The sequence below is a fragment of the Berghia stephanieae genome, chromosome 6, assembly GCF_034508935.2.
Source record: "Berghia stephanieae isolate SIO BIC M18660-M18661 chromosome 6, UCSD_Bste_1.3, whole genome shotgun sequence".
Lineage (NCBI taxonomy): Eukaryota > Metazoa > Mollusca > Gastropoda > Nudibranchia > Aeolidiidae > Berghia > Berghia stephanieae.
In genome coordinates, this window is record NC_088365.1 from 14,919,711 (window position 1) to 14,938,679 (window position 18,969).

The 18,969-nt window shown below is 35.8% G+C and overlaps 1 protein-coding gene across 1 annotated transcript in view; it reads right to left on the reverse strand.

The window, feature by feature from the left end:
- Positions 1-18,171, reverse strand: part of LOC144974552 (ADP-ribosyl-[dinitrogen reductase] glycohydrolase-like) — a 19,336-nt gene extending 1,165 nt beyond the window's left edge. The window contains exons 1-10 of the mRNA XM_078917525.1: positions 17,978-18,171; positions 17,706-17,751; positions 15,660-15,776; positions 14,353-14,496; positions 8,634-8,777; positions 6,880-7,034; positions 6,448-6,607; positions 4,482-4,640; positions 3,050-3,180; positions 1-2,832 (exon numbers count right to left, since the gene is read on the reverse strand). The exon at positions 1-2,832 is cut by the window's left edge and continues 1,165 nt beyond it. Coding sequence (XP_078773651.1) covers positions 2,658-2,832; positions 3,050-3,180; positions 4,482-4,640; positions 6,448-6,607; positions 6,880-7,034; positions 8,634-8,777; positions 14,353-14,496; positions 15,660-15,776; positions 17,706-17,723 — 1,203 coding nt within the window. The 5' untranslated portion in view covers positions 17,724-17,751; positions 17,978-18,171 and the 3' untranslated portion in view covers positions 1-2,657. The remainder of the gene's footprint in view (positions 2,833-3,049; positions 3,181-4,481; positions 4,641-6,447; positions 6,608-6,879; positions 7,035-8,633; positions 8,778-14,352; positions 14,497-15,659; positions 15,777-17,705; positions 17,752-17,977) is intronic.
- Positions 18,172-18,969: the final 798 nt, after the last annotated feature.

Sequence of the window (18,969 nt, forward strand, 5' to 3'; positions counted from 1 at the left end):
TAACTATAATTGGATATAACAGACAGATTACTTACAAGGACAAAAATATCCTCTCCCTAAAGTATAAATATACATTTGACTATTTCCCTGCCAGCTAAGGATTCTGGCCAGGGCCAGGACAAAACCAGTAATCTCAATCCAAGACAAAGGCAGAGAGTACGTTGGAAAACAGATAGAGGCTGATAAAAGACATGGTTCCTCCCTGTCCAAGATGGGAGGATAAAAGACCCCACCCAGAGAGAGAATTTCAAGAGCAATCTACATGTTGGTCTTAAATGAGGGTTTAGCCAGTTTTGATCTCGTAGCTAATGGAGTGGATGGGGATAGAGGCTTCAGCCATTGAGAGGCAGAGCAATGACTACCTCTTCCTATGAGAAGGAGATTATTTCTTGATCTTGACAAATTACCAAATAAAAATATCCAGTTTGAAAAACAAATTATATAAATCTTTGAATATAAAAAAAAATACTGGGTGTATATTTATTATGACAAGGCTTACACGTTGGATGAATGACCACAACAATACCCTGACCCAAATCTGATGGAATATATCAAGTATTATTTGAGTTTTCATAGAGATGACTTTTTATGCTGGGCGACACTAACTTTTACTGAAAATCAGACAAAAGAAATGAATACCGTCCAGTAGGTGAAAATTATTTTAAAATGAACAGAATATCAATTATTACTGATATCTCTCTTTTCAAGCGCTTTACTCTGCTTAGGACGCCTTAGGTCATTTAAAGGCCAGTACAAAGGAAGAAGATAGGATTGTAAAACAATTTTCTAGATTAACATTTAAAAACATCTGATAAAGGTAATACACAAAGGACTGAATTAAATATGAAACAGAAATAGATTCCACGAGCAAGCTAACGATGTTCTTATCTCAACATCACCTTTAAGTTCCTTCCAGACACAAGCAAAGGATCTGACTAAGAAATACACTTAAATTTCTTTAAAAATATATTCAAAACAAGAAAACTATAACTGCATAATAGAAAGATGATTTGCAAAGAAGAAAATATCATCTCCTAAAACAAAATTAATATACATTTGATTGCTCGCTCTCAGCCAAGAGTCCCGGCAAGGACAGGGGCAATACTAACTCATTCCAAGACAAGGACATAAAGCAACATGGAAAAGAAAAACAGGCGATAGAAGAAACAGCAAGAATGACCTTAACCTTTCCGCCCACAATGGGGATTCAAAAGGCCCCACCCACAATGGGGAGTCAAAAGGCCCCAGCCAAAATTATTACTCATATCAACATATAGAATAGGTAGAGTGGTTCTTTTTGTGGACCCACAACATTAGTCATAAATAGTTATTTTTTAATATCATTTCTATCAAGTAATATCATACATGTTTGAATATTGCTCTTTCTCTCCATTAAGTTTCATAACAACTGAACAATGAATCTAAAATTTACAATATGTTGAAGTTCATGAGTTTTATTTTTTTTTTCCAATCTGATTATTAAAATAATGATAAGAACAACAACAAAAACAAAAACAATAGCACCAATAACAATCCTGATGATAATGCTGCTGCTGCTGCTGATAATAATAATAATAATAATAATAATAATAATAATAATAATAATAATAATAATAATAATAATAATAATCAACATCATCATAATCATAATAATTTAAAATGATATATATACACATGGCATGCAAGAATATGAAAATAAAATAAAAATACATAATATGATTTACATATTCTAATATAAATATGACGTAAGGCCCCACAGCCAGGGGTAAGTGTTAGGGGTAACTATCTAAAGCTATATAAAAATTATATATATATATTAAAAAAAAAGAATATTAAGAAGATTTTATTTTCTATAAAATCACAGCCTTATGTTAAATAGAAAGAGGGATCTGTTAGAGCTGTCATAATTGTTCAATTTAACCCAAAAAAAAAGTATAGAAAATTACTCCATTCTCCATTACTCCATGACAATTTAAAAAAAATATAACTGAACTTGTAGTGTAAATTAAAATGGTGGTCCTTCCAACCATAACTCCATGGAGATAGTTTCTTTGGCGTAGAATGGATTGTCACATTTGCTTGTTACCCTTTACATACAACATTAGTTTATCGCAATTTTTTTTTCAGTCAAATCTATCAGTTCTAACTACCCAATGTGTGCAAAATGACATTCCAAATGGCACACCGTTGATGTGCCTAGTTGCCACTACTCTACTCCACAGTGATATATTAATAAAATTTGTCCATTCCATCTATTAAAATCAAGAATCACATTAAAAAAAAAAAGATTTTAGATGTAAAAGTAGGCAAAAAATCATGATATCATAAGCACTGTGCGTGTGTTTGTTATGTACGGTTGTTGCTCAAACAAGGTGGCAAGTTTAGATTGAGCATTTTGGTTATATGAAAAGCAGTTTTTTTTAATCACAGGACCGAGCCTTAAAAAATGAATGGCCGAAATCTAAAGACACCTGAAGACCTTAAGAGTCAAAACAGTGACCTTTCTGTATAATAGTTTGTAAACTCTGAACATTGCCATCAGCTCCATTATACAGGAGCTATAAAATGAAAAGAAAAAAAATTATAAATACAAAATACTTATTAAGATAACGTTTGTTTCAACAGACAAGCAGTGATATGAAACAAATATACTGCTATTACAAATTGTGAATTCCTTTTTCTTCTATTTTCCTCTTCCTCTCCTCATCCATCTTTCTTTCTGTTTCTAATCTTATTGCTTCCCCTCTTTCTCGAATCTTTTCAATGTTCATGTCTTCATTGTCCATCCTCTCTTCAATAGGCCTTTCCATTTGGGACTGAAGTGTGATGAACCTACAATATAAAAATCAAAACATTGTACATATTTTATACAACTTTTTTTTTTTACAATAGAATGTTGATAATTTATTTTTTTCCACATTTACTGCATTTTTATTTGTTTGCAAAAGTGATAGTAATGAAAAGAAGCTAGAGTCGATGACTTCCGCAATGACTCCTGAGGCATTCCATTACACCCTGGTTGTATGTGTATTATACCTAAGAGATTTACCTTTGATAGAGAGAATCCATCATGTCCTTGTGTTTGAGATCTGAGATCCAGTGGGGAGGGATGGAAGACAGACCCAGTTTGCACGCCAACATTGGCCCAGCCACACTCCCATTTGTGTCTGCATCACCAGCCTGAAAAAAATGAAAGGAAATAGATAAGTTGTTGATGATCTGTCTAAGTTTGTTTTGCAATATACTCATTCCCAATTTATCACAATCAAAAAGGATCAAAAAGATGCATCTTGACCAGCTTGTCACTTCGCAGATCTTCCTGACATTGATACATAGGAGTTTTACTAAGTTAAAAGATAATCAAACCTCCATTCTGAACTCACACCTATAATATTGCTTTGGACTTATCCATTTGAAATGATCTAACAAAATGCAATTCTAAAAAGACATTCTACAGTTCTTAAGAAAAGTGAAACATTAGTCTTCATAAACAAATAATATTTTCTATGTATATTCCAAAAATTGTTGAATGATTTTCAATATTAGAAAGCGTTTCGTGTTGGCAATGCTATGACACAAGATTAATTTCCTTTTTTAAATAACAAAATTCCCTTATTCTTCCCATGGGGGAAATTTGTCTCTAGGGTCTATTCCGAGGGAAGACTGGAATAAAACAGGTGTCAGCCGCAGTGCAGAGCTGCAAATTGAGCTAGGGCTAGGTGACTTGCTCATGGCCACACAGCACAGTGGTGGGTGATCGAACTCGGTACCTTTCGGTTACGATGCAAAGACCGTACTGCTGAGCCACACTGCCCCATTTTACTGTGGTTACTTTTACCCCATAATTACTTACAATTTTATGTGAAGAATAAATTGCATAATATTAGAGCTACTGTCTTTTAATCTTTACACGATAGTGCTTGTTGATTAACTTTCCTTTTGATTGGGCAACCAGGATTTTTTCTTCTTCTAATTTTGAAAGTACCAAAAAATATCTGAGAAGAGCGTGTAAAACAAAGGTATGGGCTTGAATTGGGTGAGTTAGAGTATCACAGCATTACATTTTGCATTTTAGTTTCAGTCTGAAATAGTATTCAGAACAATTCTTCTGAAAAATGAAATCATGTATCTTAATATTTATGACAGGGTGGAGGTGACTAAATTCAGTCTGCTTCCCTCTTTCCTTCAAATCAAAAGATGGACCATAGTAACTATGAAGTGGACATATATATATATATATATATATATATATATATATATATATATATATATATATATATATATATATATATATATATATATATATAAATTACAAATTTATAAATAATACAAATTCAGTTTCATCTTCATCTTTTAAACTATAGTTTTAACACAAAATCCATAAATCAACAGTTATGAATCATTAAAATACCACCTCCTTCCCCCCCCCCCCCCCCCCCCTTTTTTTTTTTTTTTTTTTTTTTAAAGGTAAGCTTATTTACCTCCATGACCAGTTTAATCATTGCCTTCTTGAAGTCATTCTGTTTGAGGGCCCAAAACCCTGAGCCCATACACTTGTAGGTGTAGCCAATTTTGTCACGTTCTGTAAGGTCAAGCTTTTTTATATCAGTGCATGACATGAACTTCCATAATTCATCTTTCTGAAAAACAAAATTATTATTATGTCATGCCTTGCTCTTTTTTCAAACTACATATCAAAAAAATAAAAGAATGAAAGAGAATATCTGAAATCTACTCCCTAGTATTTCAAAAGATATTCAGTGTGTCTATATTTAACTGCTTTTAGCTTTCTTTGCATAAAATAACTTCTTCGCTCTTTGAAATTTTCTTTGAACAAACATGACATATAACTAGCTCACTTTGTGAAGTGCTCGTTGTGGGTCAAAGTTGGTCGGGCAAATTTTTCCTGCAAGAGTAAACTAAAAATTTCGAAAATCCTGTGTAGCACATCTGTGCTATTTAACAAATAATAGTTGATCATTACCTACCAAAAATATAACCACCTCCTTCCTCCTTATGTTTTCTAACAATAATCTAAAATAAAATTTAAAAATAGGGTTGGGGATTAACATTGTTCTGTAGGTACTGCCAATATTGAATTTTTATAATCGAGCACAGAATAACTGTCAAGTCTAAAAATTATAAAACTATATTTTACAGACTTGCAAATCCTTTTAAATTTCAGCTTAATTATATCACAAATTGACTCATATTAATACTAGGAAAATCTGCTAGGTTGTAATACTCAGTCCTAAATTGGCCATTGCCTATCATTGCACATGCAAGTGTAATTGATTCTACATAGTTCTAGCACATCCGCAACAAAAGATGATGACTTTATTTTAAATCTCTCTTGATACTACCAAATAATAATAATCTAATCCGCAACAAAAAAGGATGACATGATTATAAACCTCTCTTGTTACTATCAAGCAATAATAATCTTCATTTAACTCTCTCCTTACCAGCCATTTTCAGGATTTTCCCCAAAACTTCACACCCAACTAACACAAAAATCGATTTTTTATCACTTAGACACAACAGCAGTAAGATTCTTGCGAAACACAATTTCTTCAGCAAAACATGCTCTACAACACACTGCTCATTTCCATTAAATTTCATGATGTACAAAAGAAATTTGAATAAGAAAAATGTTGGTTTTACCGTAACGAATGTGACGATTTTCCTACAGTTGGTAAGGAGAGGGTTAAAAAAGAAAAGGTTGGCAATCAACATTGTTCTGTAAAGCCAATTTTAAATATTTATCATCAAGCACAGAATTGCCGGCAAATCTAAAAATGATAAAACTATTTTTTACAGATTGAAATACAAGGAACTTGCAAGCCTTTCTTAAATTAAAGATAATTCTATTACCTGTTGACTCAAAAAAGATTTGTCTCAATCTATGTATATTTCAACAATACAGTAGTATAATAAGTATAATAGGTGACTGCCTTTTCGTAATAGCCTTTATTTCTCCTGCAAATATTGCGGGTTCTCCACTATTAATAATAAAAAATATAGCATTGATGTTGGTAGTGATCATTATTGGCTGTAGTAGCGCTAGTATGGATAAGAATGATATAGGAGTGGCTGTAATAGAGGTGGTAGTGGTGATGATGATGATGATGATGATGATGATGATGATGATGATTAATGATGTGGTCGTGGTGGTTGTAGTAGTATTGGTAATGTTGATGGTTGGTAGCTGAAATACTTGTAGCAATGATGAGTATGATGATGATGATGATGATGATGATGATGATGATGATGTGAAGATAATGACAAGGAAGTGGTGGGTGTAGTAGTGTTGGGTGTGATGATAATGGTGGCAGATGTAGCAATGATGATTCGGTGGAAGGGGCATTATAGGCATTTGTAACACCCCCAGGCTCCTGAAATATAAACGGTTAAAAATTATATCGACAAATTTTCAAAAATACCGACCTCCTCTTTTGTGTCCAAAACTTGACATGCCATATCATAAGATTGTCGAATAAGTTTATCCACATTAAGCTTTTTTGTGCTTGGGTCATCTAACAAGTGCTGAGTGTGTTGCAGTATTAAGGCTATGCACGTTGTTACTGCTACCACTGATGCTTGACATCTAAATTGGATGGAAACAAATGCAAGAACAATAACTCATGTCATGTAGTTTGCTCATTCAACTGAAAAGTAAAAAGGCAAGTGACACAAATACATTCTCTAGAAGAACATCACTGTTCACATAATCAAACTGGGGGTTCTAGGAAAAAATGAATGAACGTCCGTGAAGTGGGGCTTAAACAATATCCTGGAAGATTTTAAATTATACAATTCTTTTACAAATTAGGGTGGGGCATAAACAATGTGTTTGTGGGACTATTAACTTTGACCTACCTAGGGTCATAGTGTGTGGCTTTACAGATTGATAGAGCATTACTCTTGACAGCTTCAATATCCTTCCACTGGTGGAGACCGAGAATAGATGTACGCATCACTGAACCATTTGCTGCTGACTTGCGACCAGTCTGCTCCCAAAATCGTTCTGCAACCTAAGAAATAAGAAATGAATCAGTGAAAGAAGCTGAACCCAAAAATCCTGTCTTCATGTGACATAGATAACTGCGATTTACTTTTCTCTACCATTTAATCCAGTTCAGTTGTTCAGAAAAGTTTTATCAGCTATTTGGATAGCTCCGTGGCTAGCATGCTCACCTCACATCCACTGAGATCGATTCCAGATGAAGCCGAAATTTTTTTTGGAACCTCCCTCTCCACCCAGCAGTAATGGGGTAAGTAGGTCTGTTAGCTCTGGTGAAAGTACTTTATGACGAACTAGAGTCTTATCCAAATGGAAGCAAGCAATTGCTATTGTCCATTTCACGCTATACAAAATGGGATAAAAACCTGGCTCCATGGGCCTAAGGGCTCTGAAGGACTACATTTCATTTACTGTGATAGTTTGGTAAAAAGTATTCCTTAAAATGAATTTAAACAAGCTTGTAACACTTTTTTTTTCTTTTAAGCTCGTAGTAATTATTACCTTATTGTGACATGTCATTAATGTTTTCCTTGCAATTAGTTCACCTTAAATTTTAGACAAAATAAATAACATTCTATAAATCTTTTGATTAGATAAAAAAATTTAATTTCTTAAAAGCAAAATATAATTGGCTACAGGGTAAGATATTCAAAGGAACAAAATATAAGACAAACATGATCTGATGTGAAAAAGTATGACGACAAACTGGCACAGGTTCAAATATCGCTATTAATTTCATGTTAATTTCACCGTTAATTTAAGTGAGTGAAATCAATGGCAAATTATTCCAAAACTTAAAATATTTTCGAAAAGGCAAATGAGAAAGAAAGGTTGAAATCAAAGTTTTTATTTCAGCACTAAGTTGTAAATCCTGTTGCAGAAAGAAGGGTGTGCCAACTACCATTAATAAAAAGATGCTTGCATAGATTTGTTCAGCTTAACTGGACTGGTAATGAGCTCTTTTTGCCAGTCAGAGCACTTTTAAGAGGAACCTTTTGTTTTGTTTTGTTTGTTGCTTTAGGTCTCTTCCAACACAATTGAGGTTATATGAGAGACCGCTGAAACAAAAAAACAAGCAATCTAACAAAAATAGTACAAATGTAAATCAAAATCATAACCTAAAGATATCATAAGCTAAATTATAAATAACCAAGAACAAACAGGCAGAAGATTTACAGAAAAAAAATATCCCCTGTCAAAAATACAATCACAAACCAAAGAAGCAGGATAGGCTAGTAAAGAGAAGAAGAAACGACATCACTATCGGATCGTACACCCATGCGAACATCATAGGTATATGATTCAAGGGTGATGCTCCCATCCAACCACCCGCTAAGAGGAACCTGATTTTTGTTAAAAGAACAAATAAGTTGACAATTTAAATTTATTCACAACATTTCTAGAAAGCAGACTATGGTTTATTAAAAACAAAACAAAAACAAAAACAAAAAAAAACAACAACAAAAAACAACATATTAATCTACATATTTTTTTTAATGTCAAAAAAGAGAAGTTATTTAAGAGAAGAAAATTAGCACATTCCTTATCATATCACATGAACAGCAGCTAAAAAAAGAGAGCAGTGATCATAGCTGATACATATAATTACCTTGTGAGGGTCCATCAAGAAATCTTCGTTACTCAGTACTGTCTTTGTAGTTTGACCAATGCCCATTCCACCCCAATCACCGAGCTCTGGAAATCCTCTCCTCATCCAAAAACGCATTCTCTGTGCAAAATCAACAGGGTCTATCTTGGAAGAAAAACAAAATGGGAATAACATTGGCAATGCTGAGAATATTGTTTCCCTCTGCAGTAATTTTCAAATTAAACACTGTTCAAGTTAACTGCTGTAAATAAAGTCAAACATTAACCACGTTAAAGGAGTTGGAACTCAAACTCACTTTGTGATTATCCCCCATGATCCATGGGCCATGGAGTGCGCTGCCATGATGAAAGCTACTCGTTTCATGTAAAAGTGAAGAGATGGGCCTAAAACTAAATGTTAAGAAAACCGAATGCATGGTGGTCTCAAAGAAAGACAACAACACGACCTTCCACTTGTCAAGCAAAGGAGAGACCATCAAACAAGTAAAGAAATTTAAATATCTAGGCACTATCATTACCAATGACGCACGTGACATTGAGGATATAAAACAAAGAATAGCAATAGCAAAAAACGTTTCCATAAAATGCGACCAGTTGTGTCAAACAACAACCTAAATTTGAAGACCAGAATGAAAGTAGTAGAAACATATGGTATAAGTACCCTTTTATACAGTTGTGAAACGTGGACGCTTGACAAAGAATGTACGAGGAGGTTTGAGGCATTTGAGATGTGGATGTATAGAAGAATGTTGAGGCTATCATGGACAGACAGGTATACGAACGAGGAAGTGTTGGAGAAGGTGAGAAAGGGAAGAATGTTGATCGATACCATCAGAAAGAAGCAGTTATGGTTTCTGGGATATGTGTGGATTAAAAACGGAATAGAAAAGTTGGTAACATCTGGGATGATTGAAGGAAAGAGAGCTAGATGAAGACAAAGAATGACATATCTAAATAACCTGAATTGGCCAAATGTGATTTTAAAAGCAACACAGATTTCATACAAGATATGAAGTGAGTAGAAAAGTGCCAGAAGACAATAGAGAATAAAAAATTTTTTCGCGGCAGTGGTGGGGTTTGAACCTGCGACCTTATTGGTACGACAACTCCGCCTGGCAGGTGAGAGCGTGGCTCTACCGTAAAAGCTATCCACGAATACAAAAATATTCATATCAAACCCAAGTCATATTTCTAAAGCTCTCTCTCACCCACTTCTGGAGATTGCAGGCTCGCTCGCACACAACCCCACCACCGCGGCGAAAATTTTTTTTATTCTCTATTGTCTTCTGGCACTTTTCTACTCACTTCATATCTTGTTGTTACCAACATAAGTGCCTGCTCCACTCACTTTTCTGAATTAAAAATTCACCCCATATACCGGAGCATACTCAATGTCTCAATCGTTTCTATGTTATATGTTTGTGTTGAGAATATTGGCTATTAAGCTTAACTGCTGGTCAAAAATAACTTCGCGATGGTTGTGTGCGAGCGAGCCTGCGATCTCCAGAAGTGGGTGAGAGAGAGCTCTAGAAATATGACTTGGGTTTGATACGAATATTTTTGTGTTCGTGGATAGCTCACACGGTAGAGCCACGCTCTCACCTGCCAGGCGGAGTTGTCGTACCAATAAGGTCGCAGGTTCAAACCCCACCACCGCCGCGAAAATTTTTTTAATTCTCTATTGTCTTCTGGCACTTTTCTACTCACTTCATATCTTGTTGTTACCAACATAAGTGCCTGCTCCACTCACTTTTCTGAATTAAAAATTCACCCCATATACCGGAGCATACTCAATGTCTCAATCGTTTCTATGTTATATGTTTGTGTTGAGAATATTGGCTATTAAGCTTAACTGCTGGTCAAAAATAACTTCGCGATGGTTGTGTGTCGAGCGAGCCTGCGATCTCCAGAAGTGGGTGAGAGAGAGCTCTAGAAATATGACTTGGGTTTGATACGAATATTTTTGTGTTCGTGGATAGCTCACACGGTAGAGCCACGCTCTCACCTGCCAGGCGGAGTTGTCGTACCAATAAGGTCGCAGGTTCAAACCCCACCACCGCCGCGAAAAAATTTTTTATTCTCTATTGTCTTCTGGCACTTTTCTACTCACTTCATATCTTGTTGTTACCAACATAAGTGCCTGCTCCACTCACTTTTCTGAATTAAAAATTCACCCCATATACCGGAGCATACTCAATGTCTCAATCGTTTCTATGTTATATGTTTGTGTTGAGAATATTGGCTATTAAGCTTAACTGCTGGTCAAAAATAACTTCGCGATGGTTGTGTGCGAGCGAGCCTGCGATCTCCAGAAGTGGGTGAGAGAGAGCTCTAGAAATATGACTTGGGTTTGATACGAATATTTTTGTGTTCGTGGATAGCTCACACGGTAGAGCCACGCTCTCACCTGCCAGGCGGAGTTGTCGTACCAATAAGGTCGCAGGTTCAAACCCCACCACCGCCGCGAAAAAATTTTTTATTCTCTATTGTCTTCTGGCACTTTTCTACTCACTTCATATCTTGTTGTTACCAACATAAGTGCCTGCTCCACTCACTTTTCTGAATTAAAAATTCACCCCATATACCGGAGCATACTCAATGTCTCAATCGTTTCTATGTTATATGTTTGTGTTGAGAATATTGGCTATTAAGCTTAACTGCTGGTCAAAAATAACTTCGCAATGGTTGTGTGCGAGCGAGCCTGCGATCTCCAGAAGTGGGTGAGAGAGAGCTCTAGAAATATGACTTGGGTTTGATACGAATATTTTTGTGTTCGTGGATAGCTCACACGGTAGAGCCACGCTCTCACCTGCCAGGCGGAGTTGTCGTACCAATAAGGTCGCAGGTTCAAACCCCACCACCGCCGCGAAAATTTTTTTTATTCTCTATTGTCTTCTGGCACTTTTCTACTCACTTCATATCTTGTTGTTACCAACATAAGTGCCTGCTCCACAGATTTCATGCGCACCACAGAGGATCGTGATTCGTGGAGACAGCTGACTGGCAAAGTGCTCAAGAGCACAAGCCACGATGTATGATGATGATCATGCCCTTATCAGTAATAGAGTAAAGTGTGCTAAAAGTTTGAATTTCTGGCATTTTTACTTTAATCAACCGTGTTCTACAAATTTGTATAAATTAATGGCTACAATAAATTATATACCAAATCAAATTCAAAACCTCTACCATATCTTAGTATATTTCCTGTGCCATTGTTTTCATTTTATATTTTGGTGAAAAGAACACAATGAAAAACATTTATTTTGAACAAATATTTCTTTCTTTTCGTTTTTGTTTTTTAAAATCCAGGATAGAATTTTCTTTTTTTAACATTGAGAAATCAGTATGTAAATTTGCAATGATGATACATTTACAAATTTCATCCCAGGGTATAAAAAAAGATCCTTAAATCATTGTGGTCATACAAAAACCCAGTCTACGTTTTTAACAATTTTGCTTAAAATGCCTTTCAAACTGCAGTGTTTGTTTGTTTTTAGAGGTTTAATAGTGCTGGCGACATTTAAAGGTTATTTGAGCATTAATAAAAAGGAAGATAACAGGGGAAAAGTTGTAGATCTGAAGTTTAAAGTACCAAAGAAAAAGGAAGGCAAAGGGGACTAAACCAAATAGGGAACAGAGGATCCACTAGCAATCCATCAATGTCCCTAATTTGACATTACCCAAAATCCCATCCAGATCAACCTAAGGATCCCGCAGGATGCACTCAAATACTTACAGAGTACATTAAAAACATTCAAAACTAAAAGTACAATCGTACATAACAGGGAGATGATTTCCAAGAGAAAAAATGTCATCTCTCAAAAAAAACAAATGAACTATGCATTTGATTTCTTCCCTCTCAGATAAGGGTGCCCGCTAGAACCAGGAAAAAACAATCTAGGATATAGACAGAGAGCAACGTGGAACAGTTTTTAACAGCTACAAAAATGCTAAACACAGACATTTTAATATGTGATAGAGTGATATGATCGGAGCAAAGGTGATACTATAATAAGAATGATCTGTTTCTCAATAGTTGTATTTGAAGAAAAGTTCAGATGCAAATGAAATTTAAGGACCCCTTCATTATTTTTGATAGAGAGAGCAATGATAATAAATTTTGTTATTATATAGTGGCCTCTATTTATAAGCACTTTCAGGATGCAAAACAGAGTTTTTACTATAAAATGCAACCTCTCTATAACGACATTATCAGGATCAGACAAATTTTTTGTTATGGAGCACAACTAAAAATAATGGGAGCGGGGGAGAACTACTATACCATGGTTGTCTCTTTCCAACTATTTACAGTGGTGGTTTCACCACCTTACCTTGAAAATAATATCATGTTGCTTCTTGAAACAACAAAGCCAGTCATTGCTTGCTTGAAAACTCGTCATTTCTAGTATGTCCATTATCATCTTTGCCTGATCAATTATGATAGGCCATAATGTTGATGTGTTGATCACTCGACTGTTTGGAATGCAACAGCACAGCTGCATCCAACATTGACATTTGTTGGCAGTTGCTGCTTTGTTCTCTGTGTTTCAAAACCAGGCTGTTCAATTTTCTCTCTGATCTTGATGATCGCCGTCAAGTTATGGGAAATTCCCAAGGCCCATTCTGTAGGTGAGGCAAAGTAAGACAAAAATGGTAGCTTAGGTGGAAGCATTCACTCACTGGTCGACCACTGTGGCACTCGCTTGTGCGCTAATAGTATTATAGTCAAAGCTTTTCTCTTCAACTTGGTAAAAGTTTGAGTAGACACCGTGATTCATTTTCATATTCATGCTCGGGATCAGAAATCACAGATACTCACAGCAAGTCTATGGTGCAGTATTTCATAACTGAGACATGCTCCATTGGTGTGGTGCATTCACAAGCTGGTCAATCACTGTGACAGTTGCTTGCGCCAAAGCAGTCGACTGGTTAGCGAACACTTGTGCAATGCAAATCAACGGGTAAGCTAAGCTTTTGTCTCGCTTTATCTCACCTATTGAAAAGGCTCACATCAACTGTTCCGAGGGGACTGGATGTCATTGGTTAGCTAATCAAGCATTTTCATTGGCTACAACTAAGGAATTTCATCAGTTGGAAAGTATGAGTTTTTATTGGACCATAAATTTCTTCTTGATTGTCGATTTGAAGGTGGTGATTACTGCCAAATCGATGTCGCTATACAGGGTTCTTACTATAATGTATATTTCGTTTGTGAGTTTTTTTAATATTACTAATGATATAAAGGGAAAAAAATCAGGACTTAGACCCCATGTTGTTGCTGGGATGGAGGTCAAGTCCACTATTTAATCAGCTGAGAATGAAAATTATCAGAAACCTTTGTCCAATCTTAATACCTTCTCCCCTCTCTCTTCTTTTAGTGAAGTAATTATAATACTAAAACGAAATATAAGTTAATTAACTTAATCTTATAAATAATCTAACAAAAAAACAAACAAATATCTAAATCAGTAACAGACCTGCCAACCTTTTGGACAGAAAATCTTCCAAGGTCAAAGAGTAACATTAAAATAAAAGACAAACCATAACAATGTACAAATTTCAACATAAAATAGAAAACCAGTTTTTAACCCCCCCCCACCCGGTCAAAAAATAATTAACAAATTCAATGATTGAGAATCCAGGAAAATTCAATCATAACCAAGAGTGTGAATCTGGGAAGGTTGTCAGGTCTGCAATACCATCTATCTTTACATTATTACCTCTCCCTTTTTATAGAGCAGTGACTGCAGAATGAGAATCATTTGGTCTGTATCATCTGTCCAGTCACCAACTTTCCATCGACTGCGATGGAAATCTGGAACCTTCTGTTCATACTTTAATTCTGTTGGCTTCTTGCCATAGTACTGTTCGGGTAATGAGATGATGATAAAAGATAACTGTATTATTTGCCAAAAACATTCTTCGTATCATAATTTGACAAAATCAAAATGCTGACTCAAAGCAGCAGTCTTTATTATATTTGTCAAATTATGATACGAAGAATGTTTTTGGCAAATATAATAAAGCCTGCCGCTTTGAGTCAGCATTTTTGATTTAAAAAATACTTTTGTTATTAATAGAAGCTATTAAATTAACTAATATCAAACCATACAGTCTCTGATGCACAATATCAGATGAGTTGTAATAAAGGCCAGTTTTTAGGGTTTTTCTTAAAAGTGAAAAGCACTGCTTTGAGTCACTATAAAATCAACACCTCATCGGCTCATGCGTCATGATCAGCTCAGTGAAATGCAATATGGCTAGAGTGACACAAATATGGTGCCTCTAAGTTGCAATGCAAAGACCATACAAGTATGTCACATTGCCCCACACCCTCCTTTACTCCTTAAGAGTTTCAGTGTAAATGTGAATTTGTTGTTTGATGGTTTTTTTCTTCTTTTCCATGGTATTGGAAATAATTGGTTTCAGACTATGAACTAATATTCGCTGGTCCGAAAACAAAACACAATTATGAGCTTGATTTAACTTTGTTGTAACTGAGAATATGTTGCATTGATTACAATTGTGAGACAATAACACTATGGGATGTCAGACATGGAAATAAGTACACAAAGCTTTCAATATGCCCCAATCCCTTTCCCTATAGAAAAATATTTATCCTTCCCTCAATTTGACCTTTCATTTAGTAACTATTTGAGATCATATTAAAACCTCTAGCCTCATCATCACAAGGAAATTTTTGTTTGCTTCAGTTGTGTGTGTGTGAGATAAGTTCGCAGGCTGAAAGTTTTGATCTTTGTTATTGGTTTTTGTAAAGATTTCATTAGGGCCTCAGTAACGCATCTTGGTTCGCACAAGTAATTGCTTGAAATGCTTGAAGCTGCCCTTTGAACTTGTTCAATTTGTGCATGCACAAATTGAACAAGTTCAAAGGGCAGCTTCAAGGTTTGTCACCAACAATTACTTGTGCGAACCAAGATGCGATACTGAGGCCCTAATGAAATCTTTACAAAAATGATTGTATATTGTTTGGCTAAGTTAAAATAAAAAATTATAACATTCTTACAGTCTTTGCCTCCTCCTTTGTCATAAACTCTGTCAAAAGTCCAAGGGCATCTCCAATGCATTGGCCATAAATTGTTGCCAACATTTGATCTTTTATCATTTGAGGAATCGAGCCACTCTTTCATGGAGCAAAAGAAAAGAAAAATCATTATCATGGGGAACATTGCTTTGGCTTCATGCTAGCAAAGTAGTTACTTCAGAGCCATTAGGCCCATGGAACCAGAATTTATCCTGGTTTCCATAGCATGAAATGAACAATAGCAATTGTTTGCTACACTTTTGATAGGGAAATAGTCTATTGCAAAGTACGTTGCAACACATTTATCAGTAACAGACCTAGCTACCCAATCACTGCTGGGTGGATAGGAGGATCCTGAAAATTTTTGACTGCACCCAGGATCGATCTATGTACCTTTGCTTGTGAAGCCAATGCTCCAAAAACTGAACTATTGGGACCCCCAGCAAAGGCTAAGTGAGTTGAAATTCATGTTAAGTGACAGCTGGATTTTGAAAATGTAAATAGTAATATAAGCCCTTTCCACTCTGATTCCTGATGATCAGCTGAGCTGAAGACATTCTCCACAAATACACAAGATATCTTGGCCAAGCCTAAGAGAGTCTTTTGATATTACACAATCATCCACCACCTTCGATCGGCTGTCAGTTCTAAACAGCATCCACCTTTACAACCCCCCTCTCCACCCCCCCCCCCCCCCCCCCCCCCCCACATGGTCCTTGTGCAGTGAAAACAAAGAGAAGTGATTTCTAATATGACAAAATTACACTGATTTGATCTACAGATAGTTGTAGACCTGGCTAGTGGTGAGCAGAATTTGGGTTGTAAATCGTGAATATAAAGCAACATGGTGCTAAAGTTTGAAGTGCAGTGTCCAAAGAGATATCACAGGGACTCTAGAATAACTGTACAATGCTACCCATCTCTCTCTCTCTCTCTCTCTCTCTCTCTCTCTCTCTCTCTCTCTCTCTTTTATAATTATAATGTTAATCTATCAAATGAATGGATAGACAAGTTAGAAGTCAAGGAAAAAAACACCATTCCAGATTTGCCGCACCAACAGCAATTACATATATTTATTTAAAAAATCAGTGGTTGAGTGATACAGTGTCATGTTTTTGTAACAAATTAAGGAATGTTGAGTGTGATCCATGACCAGACAGTTGACAACAATAGGAAAACTTTGGCCCTGGCAGTATGTAAATGAGTAAGGCACTTTAACACACGGATGTAATAGGCAATAACAGGGAGATAAAGATAAAGGGACTAAATCTGACTCATGAATGAACAACACAAAACAAACGATGTTTTAATATATATATATATATAGTTTTTATATCATTACGTCATCTCTCTCTCTCTCTCTCTCTCTCTCTCTCTCTCTCTCTCTCTCTCTCTCTCTTCCATTGCACACACACACACACACACACACACACAAACACACACACATTTACAAATTTGCGCCTATATTATTATGACAATCTCAATATAAATATATGCATATGTATTTTGTGTTTACCAGAAAAAGGCCAAAGGCCGAAATGTCGTTTGTTTTGTGTTGTTCATTCATGAGTCAGATTTACTCCCTTTATCTTTATCTCCATTTTATAGATAGAATGCGCTTGGCCAAGGAGTTCACAACATTGCCATCCGGAAGTATAACGGACCAACACACAAACTCTGTGTAACCATGAACTTTTATAGTCTGGTTAATACAGTTTAGTGAGAACAACTCACAAACGCGGATGGCAAAAACAATAACAAAGGCCTGAGTGACGTCATCTGCATACTATCTATTGACTCATTTAGGCACCTCTATTTATTAGGCAATAAAAGACATCGTTAATTGTAATTTGTAATAGAAACAAAAACTAAAAATGAAATGTCCTGTATAAAAAGGGGGAATACAATTACATCCTGTTTTTTTTTTTTTTTTTTTTAATGACCAGGGTCTTACTCTTACAGTTAAAAAAATAAATTAATTAAAAAAAAAAAAAGCAGGAACAAAAACAAACAAACAAGAATTTTTACCTCTGCCGACGTTGCCATCCTTCTAGTTAGTTGTGCGAATCTGAATCTGACGAAAAAAAGAAGAGATACGTTATAAGTCCTATCAAGTGAGGCTATTTCAGATGAGCTGGCTGGGAGTCTTCCGTATTGGTGAAAGAGGAGCTACGAGGAGCGTTAGCTCTACTCTTTCTAGGGTGTGAGTCATGGCTAAAAATAACCAAGTTGGGAGACCACAATTATTAATCTTATTAATTGCACCAAAACACAATATTTAAAAAAATAGCATTTTTAACCCAAGACACTGGCACTGTTCAGGGGTTGACGTCCCTGACCAGAGGGTGGCAATCTTTCTATGTTTACATTGGAGATTGGCCAGATATGTTTGGTTGTGTTTACGATTTTTTTTTTCACATGTATTATTGGTCTGTTTATTTTTAGTTTTGTTTAACACTGAGACTTGTTTAATACATGTTTGTGTATTTGCTCTTGTCAGGGACATCAACCCCTGAACTGCAAGTACAGACTTGCAATTATCAGATCTAAGTTTACATTGAAATGATGAAATTGATAACAATAGGATCAAACTTTGAATAATAATAATGTCAACAAGCTCTTTTCAATTCTCAGAGCATTGTGACATTGTTTAAATTAGAGGTCGCAATTGTTTCTAAATTGCAATATTCTGATGGAATTCAAAATGGATTAGCTGAAATCAAAGAGAAGCATTCCTTGTTGGAAAGAACATTTCAATTTTATTCTTCTGAGAGAAATTATGTGACCGTCGATCGTTTACATTGCTGCGAATAGCAAACTGTACGAACTAGGAAGAAAATAAAACTGCGAAACGAGCAAACAAGCAACTATCACTTAGATTGCCAGTTTGGATTTTCCATCATTTTTTTAAAAAGCCGTTTGGAGTGGAAAATTGTATTTGGGGTTTGGGCACTCTCTCTCCCTCCCTCCCTCCCTCCCTCTCTCTCTCTCTCTCTCTCTCTCTCTCTCTCTCTCTCTCTCTCTCTCTCTCTCAAATCACGTATTTTTTTTACTAATGCACACGAGCGTGTTCTGCCTGTAAAATAGTACCACATACCTTACCCTACATTACTTTACCGGGGTTCCTTCTACCGAGGTGGTCTTCCACAATTCTGTCTAGCGTATTTGGGTCAATTGTCTAGCGCCATCTCTGACTCTGAGCAGTTCTTCATTATGCTCTCAGTCATTTCTTTTATATTTTCCAACCAGCTCTTTCTCTCTCTCTCTCTCTCTCTCTCTCTCTCTCTCTCTC